The sequence below is a fragment of the Ochotona curzoniae genome, unplaced genomic scaffold (genome assembly GCF_017591425.1).
Source record: "Ochotona curzoniae isolate NIBS_2020 unplaced genomic scaffold, NIBS_Ocur_1.0 contig_883, whole genome shotgun sequence".
NCBI lineage: Eukaryota > Metazoa > Chordata > Mammalia > Lagomorpha > Ochotonidae > Ochotona > Ochotona curzoniae.
The window spans coordinates 47618168-47627206 of NW_024466599.1; the positions used below are offsets into that span (position 1 = coordinate 47618168).

General features: G+C 50.7%; 1 protein-coding gene across 5 annotated transcripts in view; it reads right to left on the reverse strand.

Annotated features, from left to right (window-relative positions):
- Positions 1 to 8460, reverse strand: part of CCDC85A (coiled-coil domain containing 85A) — a 194257-nt gene extending 185797 nt beyond the window's left edge. For all 5 annotated transcript variants that reach the window (XM_040993424.1, XM_040993423.1, XM_040993422.1 and 2 more), the window contains exons 1-2: positions 8073 to 8460; positions 1068 to 2016 (exon numbers count right to left, since the gene is read on the reverse strand). In XM_040993424.1, coding sequence (XP_040849358.1) covers positions 1068 to 2016; positions 8073 to 8342 — 1219 coding nt within the window. In that variant the 5' untranslated portion in view covers positions 8343 to 8460. The remainder of the gene's footprint in view (positions 1 to 1067; positions 2017 to 8072) is intronic.
- Positions 8461 to 9039: the final 579 nt, after the last annotated feature.

Sequence of the window (9039 nt, forward strand, 5' to 3'; positions counted from 1 at the left end):
CTCCTTGTCCACTGCTCAGAACTGCCTGCATGCGGACTCCACGGCATCTTTCAAACAGAGCAAGAAACCTTGGATGTTTCGAATTTTGAAAAATTCATAGTTTACAAAACCGATCATTTTAGTTCCAAATAACAGGTAACATAGAAGAATTATGGGTTTTCCTGTTTTTCTTTTCAGAAATGATTTTTTTTTTCTCTTATGAGTTCAAAGAGGTTTCAGAACCAAGATACAGAAAATTAAGCCTCTTCCTACAGGCTTAAAAGCTTAGGCTTAGAACCACCTTAGCAGATACAAGGGGTATTAATGCTTTCAAATCCAGAAGAATGTCTGAACACATCTGGAAAAGAGGGACCTAACAAGAGAGACAGTTCCAGGAACGTAGGAACCTACTACCCAGAGGAGAGCTGAGGGAGTCTGCCTGGGGGTCTGGCGGATTCTGAATGACTAGGTAGAGTAACCATCTGATGCATCTTACAGGCAAAGCAAAATCAGATTTGTGCTATAGTTCCTGACACAATGTTTCAAATTCTCAAGGTCAAAGCTAAGGCATTCAAACAAGCCAGCACCAAGCCTGCTTACAGGCACTGTACTTCTCTTTTAAAAGTGTCGCTGTTTCTCATAATAAATATTCATCTTTTTTTCTTGCCCCTAATTTTTTAAGTGAACTCACAAACCTTTTGGTCACTGTTTCACAAGCAAGCCCTGATATGAAACAGCACACCTCTAAGAAAACACTGGAAGTCAGTAATTGGGGTGTGGGGTGAGGTCCTAGGACACTTCCATTCTATTGTTAGGCCCAATCCCCACAGAGTCCATCTTGACAACTAGGGGTCCTAAGGACCTGCTCCTTTCTCTCCATTCACCCCTTCTCTAGGCTTCCTGACTGCTACATATAGAAAAGGAAAAGACAAAGAAACACACATCAGGTTAGCTCCTGCCCTCACCTCTCACCAGAGTGCCAGGACAGCCCCTGTACTTCCTAACGTGGCTGAAAAGGCCCCGCCATTCCTGACTCTCTCTGCCCAGCTGCCCCAGCCCTAGTAGTTCCCCAGCACGTACTGACCCACCGTTCATGCCGCTGTAGACATTCCGGTGATGGGGCGACACGTCCTCCTGTGACTGCCGTCTGAGGGTGCCCTCCCTGCTGCCGCCGCCACCGCCACCTCCTCCGTGTTTGTGATCAGGGCTCCCCCCATAATGCTGTTTGAGGTGCTCAGGACTGGTACCCCTGACTCTAGGTAGATGTTCCAGGCTTCCGCCAAGGGCGTGTTTCTGAAGATGCTCAGGGCTCCCTCCGCTGTGTCGGGCATGTTCCGGACTGCCCCCCGGCCTGTGCTTCTGGAAGTGTTCTGGGCTCCCACTCAGCACGTGCTTGGGTAGCGTCTCGGGGCTGCCACCCGGGTGCGGGTGCCTTTGCTGTTCTGGGCTGCCCTTGCACAAGGGTTTGTGGTGCTCAGGGCTAGGTCCTTTTAGCGCTTTGGAGTGATCTGGTGTCCCAGGGGCCCTGGGTTTCTGCAGGTGCTCGGGGCTGGAGCTTCTGTGCTTGGAGTGCTCAGGGCTGCCCTCACCCCGCGGTTTCTGCAGATGCTCAGGGCTGCCGCTGCTAGCATGGTGCTTGTGGTGATCGGGGCTGTCCGTGCTGCCTGCACTGGACGTGCTGCTGCCATCACCCACATCCCGCACCGAGGGCGCAGTGGAGGCGGCCAGCTGGCACAGGCTGGCCTGGCTGTCGATGGAGCAGCGGCTGCCGGCGCAGCCCGTGCCCTTCTCCTCGTCCAGCAGCACGCAGAGCTCCTTGAGCTCCATGTTCTCCTTCACTACCTCCTCCTGCTTCACCTCCAGCTCCTTCAACTTCTGCAGGTATAAGGCCACTTCCTTGTGCATCACCCCAGCCGTGTAGCGGCCCAGTCTCTGCCACTCACGGGACACCCTCTTGCCTTTCTGTCGGTCATCATCCAAGAAGCAGCAGAGGTCCCTCAGCTCCTGGTTGTCCTCCTGGAGTTTCTGGTTGATGTCCTGAAAAGAAAGACACAACTATGGGAGGGAGGAACCTGGAGGAGCTGGCACCATGCTTTGCCTGCCTGGTCAGGGTATCCTGGAGCTGGTGACTCCTCCACTAAGTTAGGCAGGAGTTGAGAGGGCAGAAGGAGCAGGCAGAAGGCTTGTCACTGTACATAAGATTTAAGCTAACGGCCATTTGGTAACACAAGATTCCATGTGCTTTAGCTCATCTGTTCTTTCCCAAAACACTCAGGGCAGGATCATGTTTATGGTTCTCTTTTGGAAGGGGAAACTGAACCTGTATAACTTCACTTGTTCAAGGTCACCACAGTAGCAGTCAGTACTTGGGGAACAGCCAGTTAACTGGCAGGAAACCAGTCAGCAGAAAAATAAGGTTCCTGGGCCCCACCTTCCAGGCACAGGAAATGCTCCTAAGCTCTGAGGCACCCAGAACAAACAACAATCCCTGCCTGGTTTCCCTGCCACTCCCACGGGATGAACACCCCCAGGCCCCCCATTAGGGAATGGCACAATCGTCCTCTAGTGGCACGGTCATCCTGTACATCTAACCTCTGCTTCTCACGCCCACCCAGATGTCTCCCACGCAGTACACACTTAACACATGTTACCCTGGATAATACCCCTGTTCAAATTGCACCCCAGAAAATGCCACTTCCTCCCATCCCATTGCTCTTGAGAAGAACTTGGGATCATCGTTGTCATCTCTTCTTGTTAACCTTCTACCAGTGAGCCACAAAAAGTCTTTGGAACTTTACCTCCAAAATGTACTTCATCTTGTCATGAATCTGTCCTTCTATAAAACCTGCAGGTCTCATTTTCGGGTTGCTCCCCAGTAGAAGCCATTCTGAAGGCAAGATTTTCCCTCTTTGGTATTTATTGTAGTTTGTGAGCCACACATTCGTAAGTGTGCCCAGAAGTTCAAGCCTACAGCCTCATTAGAGTTATGAGAGTGGAGACCTCTTTTCACCTCCAGGACATAGCAACCCACTGTAGATACATAGCCAAGCACGTTTCAAAACGTCTTGTGAAGGCCTCACTTACTCTTCCTTCCCAAATACAAGAAAGAGGCCAACTGTGCCTTGCAGCTCCATGGTTTGCTAGGAATGCCACAAGGACAGCCATGACAGTGCTACTCTTCCTTTGCAAAGCCTAAAATCTTCTCCTCTCGCTCCTGCCTCATCCAAGCCAGAGCTAAAGGTACTGGAAAAGAGGACTAAACTTCTTTTCAACTCAGACCGATTGCAACATTCTCCCTGACATTGACTGGAAAGTGAGCTATGAGACACCTGCCAACCATGCCATCCCTTCACTACCTGGCAATCATAAAGCATAACCAGGGAGAGGGTTTTTCAGGACTGAAGAAGATGACTCTGCATGGGACTTCAAGTCCAGTTTTCTGGTTTCTAGTGCCCACTTCCTCCTCTTGCTTCTCCCTGCCACCTTCTATCTTCAGGCCTGACCCTTTGCCAAGAGCTTTGTACCTTGCCTTCCTGCCATGGTCCTCCCCATCTTCTGGCTATCCCTCTGCAAGATTTATCCTAAACACCCTTTGAGGATCAGCCTTGATATCTTCCCCTCAGTGAGGCCTGGAAGGCTTCCTCCTGCCTTAATCCCTTTTAGCTTCTTTTCTATAACCTTTTAGCCCTGATATGACTAATTTTTTCTAACGAGAAAATAACCCCTCTTCCACAATGAAGACTCCTCCAAGGGATCTCCCCAAGCAATAGAATAGCACTCACAAACAAAGGAAGTTACTTCACTATTCAGTTTCATGCCTCTAATTCATACTAGCTAGATCATTCCTTGGGTCTTATTTTTTTTTCTCCCTTATAATATAAATGCCCTATCATCCTTCTTTGCAATATGCAACATACATGACATGGTCTTTTGCACACAGCAGACACTTCGCATGTGTTTAAAGCATTGCACCTATGATGAAAACACTGCAGATATGGCCACTGATCAAGGATTTCTTATAACTATTTTCAGCTCATTCCTGAATGATGGAGTCTAAAGTTGTTATCACTTGATCTTGAAGTTGTGGAGAACACTGGGGGCTGCAGATACACTTATCAAATTAATCTTTCATAGCTTCAAAACATACTCCACAATTATTTTAATTCTGACACTTAATAGACTGTTTAAGTCTTCTCAATCTAAATGATTTTCTACCTTAAAATACCTCTCTTTGATGATCTCAGTGATGTCCCTGAATTCTGCAGAATAAGGAAATAAATAGGACTGATACTTCCATGGGTCTCCTGAAACCAATACCCTTCCCAAAGGAAGTACAATAGATGTCTCAGCATCCCAGACAGAGTCAATGTCGAGGCTATGATCTCAGTCAGTTTTCTGTTTCACAGCTCCTTGTTCCTATTATTAGCTTTTCTGGGAGTATATTGACTCTCCAATTTTGATCTGTTCCATTTGCCCTCTGATGAACAACTAAGCAACCAGGTTATTAATAACCATGGGAAGCCAACTCCTTCAAATATACACTAAGGTTTGGGTCTTGAGGCCATTGTTGTGGCATAGTATGTTAAACTGTCACCTGTGATGCTAGCATTCCAAATGAACACCAACGCAAGGTAAGACTGTTCCATTTCCTATCTAGCTCCTTGTTGATGCACTTGGGAAAGCAGTAGAGCATGACTCACCGTCTTGGGCCTCTGTAACCATGTGGAAGACTTGGAAAAAACTCCAGGCTCCTGGCTTTAGCCTGGGTGTTATGGTCTTTGGGGAAGTGAATCAGCAGAAGGAAGACTGACTCTCTCTCTCTCTGCATTTCAGTATTAAAAATCAGATTTAAAATCTCTTTTTTCAAAATAGTATATGTCCACTTAACATGGTTACAAGCCATTGAATAACACCCAACAGTCTAAAGTCATTATTTAAAAATTAAGTCCACTTCACAGACCATCACCCAAAATTTCAAGCTTATCACTGCACATTAAAGCAAGCTAAAGAATCATTGCTTTAGTTTGTCTTTTCCCTTCCCTGCAGGGCAATGGTTACTGTACTAGGGAGCAAGGAGGAACATTAATGCATTGGAGAATGGACAGATTCAGCTCTTTTAAATGGACCGGTGCAGGACTCCCAGTAGGAGTTGCAGAGATATTCTCAGCAGTCCAGACACATGGAACCCACACTCAAATCTCCCCTTAATACCTGCTGAAGGAGCACTCACTATAGACCAGGAACCTGGATCAACCACCAAAAGAAAGTCAGCCAATGGTGAACACTTCGTACCTGGGTGACCTTGAGAAAGGCATGTCGCCTCACAGAAGTTCTTCATCTAGGCATCAAACCCTCATCAAATCTCAAGGGAGAATAAAATCCCCATTGATAAATGAGAACGCTGAGGCTCAGGTTGAGTTTTCCCAAGCCAACTTTTGTCTCTGTCCTGTTGTCACATGACCCTGCCTTCCTAATGTCTGAACACAAACTAGTGTGCCAGAGTTGGGACCCAGCCACACATCCTCAAAAGAGAATAAAATAACAGATAGGATAAAAGTTGAGTGGCCTTAACTGCCCTGTGTTTACAGTATTTAGCTTAACCATTCAGAGGCCAAATGATAGAATCCCAATCTTCCAGCTAGATTCACATAAATAAAGGTATCTGTGATTTATCAAGTTGGTCTCATTTATGATCCCCGTGATGTTCAAAAAAGCTCATAACAATATAAGGAGGTCGGGGGAGGAAGGATGGCCTCTCGACAGAGATGCACTGAGTGACTGAAAGAGCAATCTCCCATTAGCTGATTCACTCTAAGGCCCACACTATCTAGGGCTCGGCCAGGGCATCCAGCAGCAGGGAAATCAATCCAGATCTCCAGCATGGGTGGCAAGGATCCAAGTAATGAATCATCACCTATTCCCAAGGTGTGCATTAGCATAATGCTCAAATCAGAAGTGGAGCCAAGACTTGAACTCAGGCATTCTGAGATACGGCATCCTGAGTGGGGTCTGGACTGTTACGTCAAAGGAATGCCAAGACAGAGCTTGAGAGCTCTATCAGCAGCCGAAATGGGCCAGAGACTGGGAGTAAACTTGTAACTGGCCAGGGATGGCAAGAAATGGGAAGTACAGACTATGTCGCAAAGTAACCAGTCCCCAGAACTTCTGAATAAAAAATTCTTTTAACCCCAAGTCATGAATCAAAATCACAAGGACACTTTCCCACATGGCTGTAATCACCCAAATGGCCTCAAAATTATTTCTCTAAATGAAGTTACTGGAATAAAAACCAGACATGTCACTAACATGCTAACCCTCTCCACACACACATACACACACACACAGACCCATGCACATATAGTCCATCCACACAGCCCCAAAAGCACTCAGGTATTTCTGAGCTATTAAGTCAGTGTTCCATGTCTTCAGGAAATCAATTAACTAATGTAAAACTTCCAAGCACATTATGGTTCAAGCCAAACAAAAAGATTAAATTAGAGGGTTTCAAACTAACACCATTATTCAGCTTTGCCTAAGAAGCCTACATCCTGGAGACATACAGCTGCACATTTTTATGTCATCTCTTTATGATGAAAACTACCATTTTGCATAGTCAAGTGCGATATTAAGCCTTCCTCTACATTGCTGTGCTTTACTGTCACAATGCCCTAGGAAATGGTTATCATTCACACGCTGTCAATGAATAAGAGGAGGGTCCGAGAACCCAATTAACCAAAGCCCAAACTCACCTTCCCAGCAAGTGAGAATTCCATGCGCAGCTCTCTGAGATGAGCTGCCAACTATATTAGCCTGCCTCTATTCCCCAAAGACCCTGGGACTCAATAAATACTCCGTTAGTGATGAATTAAGCCAGTGGGGAAAGCGGTCCTGGGACTACCTCACCCCCTCTAGGGACTTAATGTGACAGTGAGTTTGGACCTACGGGGAGCACCTCGTCCCCAGACCGGACCCAGATGTTCCCCCTCCCCAGAGTCCCAGAGCCTGAGCTCAGAGGATTATAGAACAGTGTGGCTGACTGAGCAGCCAGGTGGGAAAGGGGACTGGAACAGCTTGTGCCTGAGGGAATGGGCTCCTTGAGTTCCCTGCCTGCGATTTCATTTGTGCCTGGCTTCCTATAAACAAAAGCAAAACAATGAGAGGAAGGAATACCAGAAGGCACTCAAGCAAGCTGAAAAGAGAGGAAGTGAGCCGTGTACGCAGCCGGCAGGGCGGTTCCCTGCCACCAGCCTGCTGCAGCCTGCCTAGCACGCCGTTAGTGTCCCAGGCTATCCCTGGAGAACAGAAACTTACTGGGCTTGGAGGATCCCCCCCTCTCCTAGGAGCACAGGGCTGGCTCTAAAGGCAATCTTCAACTGATGGGCACTTGGGAGGCGGGTCTCTTTCCCAAAGCCTGCGCCTTCCACAAGGACTCCCTTGGCCTCCACCCCTTCCCCTCCCCTACTCCAAGGTGGAGAAAATTTTAAATCAAGCTGGAGGAGAATTGGAGCAGAGAGGAGGGTGACTCCAGGCAACGCCGAGAAAGAAGGAAAGCACAGCGGCCCAGAGAACACTGGAAAGCAGGGGCTTTTAAGTGCCTCAGTGCGGGATGACAGAGGCCAGGCCCCAAGGGTGGCGTCCGCGGCTTTTCTCCGGGCGCCCAGCCAGCCCTTCTACCCTGCAGTGGTGCCCTTCCCTTGCCCTCTGCCTAAAGGAGAGACTCTGGGGGGCAGTGCAGTCGTCCCCGAGCCGCGAGGATCCCAGTGCCCCGGCCTCATGTCCTTGCCCGCCTTTCCCCTTGAAGCGCCATCGGCCAGCTCCCCAAGTCCGTGTTTTCCCGGGGAAATTCGAGATTCTGCTTGCCTTCCAGCAGCCCTGGTGCCCGAGCCTCCCGCCGCAGAGGCTCCCCGAATGAGACTGGGCGCCAGGGCGGCCGTCCCATAAAGGGAAAAGCAGGGGAGCAAAGGCCTCCAAAGTTTAGAAAAGTTTCCAGACGGATGGGACGGGGTCCCCAGGGGTGCTGCCTGGGAGAAGGGGGGCGGATCACCTGTTGATGGGAAGGGGCAGGGGGGAAAGTCAGCCAGGCCTGCGCTCACCTTGAGCCCGCGGATCTCGCCGAGGTGCAGCTGCAAGCGGCGGTTCACCTCGCGGATGAGGTTGCTGTGGTCCAGCATCGCGCTCACCTTCTCCGCCTCTGCGCGCCGCAGGCTGCGGATCAGCTCCTCCTTGCTCCATTGCAGCAGCTCCTCGTCCGACACCTTGGACAGGTCCTCCACGGCTGCAGCCGCGGTCGAGCCGGCCAAGGCCGGCGGACAACTTTCCGCTGCGGTCCCCGCCGCCGCTGCGCCGCCGGCTGCTTTCGACATGGTATCAGAGTGGTTGCAGGTGCGAGTGGATTGAAGAGGCAGAGCAACTCGCGAAGGCGCGGTTGCGGCGGGGTTGCCTCCGCCCACCCTGGGGCACTCCGGCGAGTCAGCGACACCGCCCGGGGGCCGCTAGGTTGGGGCGGCGGGGGTCGCGCTGGACGCCCATCCTACCGCGACATCACCGTTGGAGAGCCCGCGCAACCCCAGGGTCGAGCAGCCACCCGCACGCTGCTGCCGAGGCCAGTGCCAACTCCACGCAAGTCCATGGTGCGGGACACCGGCGAACCGGAGCCGCGGCAGGAAAACCCCCGGAACTGCTTAGGGACGCTGGGGGTCGGGGAGGAGGCGAAGCTTGAGCCCCGAAGGCCTGCCCCTAATTGGAGACTGTCGGCCTCCGCGTTTGCTCCCTCAAGCGATCTCTCTCTCCTCTCTCTCTCATGCACAGGTGCACGCACTTTCTTCCCTTTGCCCAGCTGCAGCCCCCCGGTTTCTCCCCCACAGTTATCCCCCTAAGACTCGCCCGGCTCCATAGCGCCTGCCCAGCAGCTCGGAGGCTGCCCGAAGGAGGTGCGAGGCCAGCCGGCTGCGCGCGTCCAGCCGCCTTCGCTGCCCCCGCCGGCGCCGCCGCTCCGTGGCTGCTCCCGGAAAGCCTTCGATTTGCAGAACCGAGACGGGTGAAGGGTGGGAGAGCAGAGGA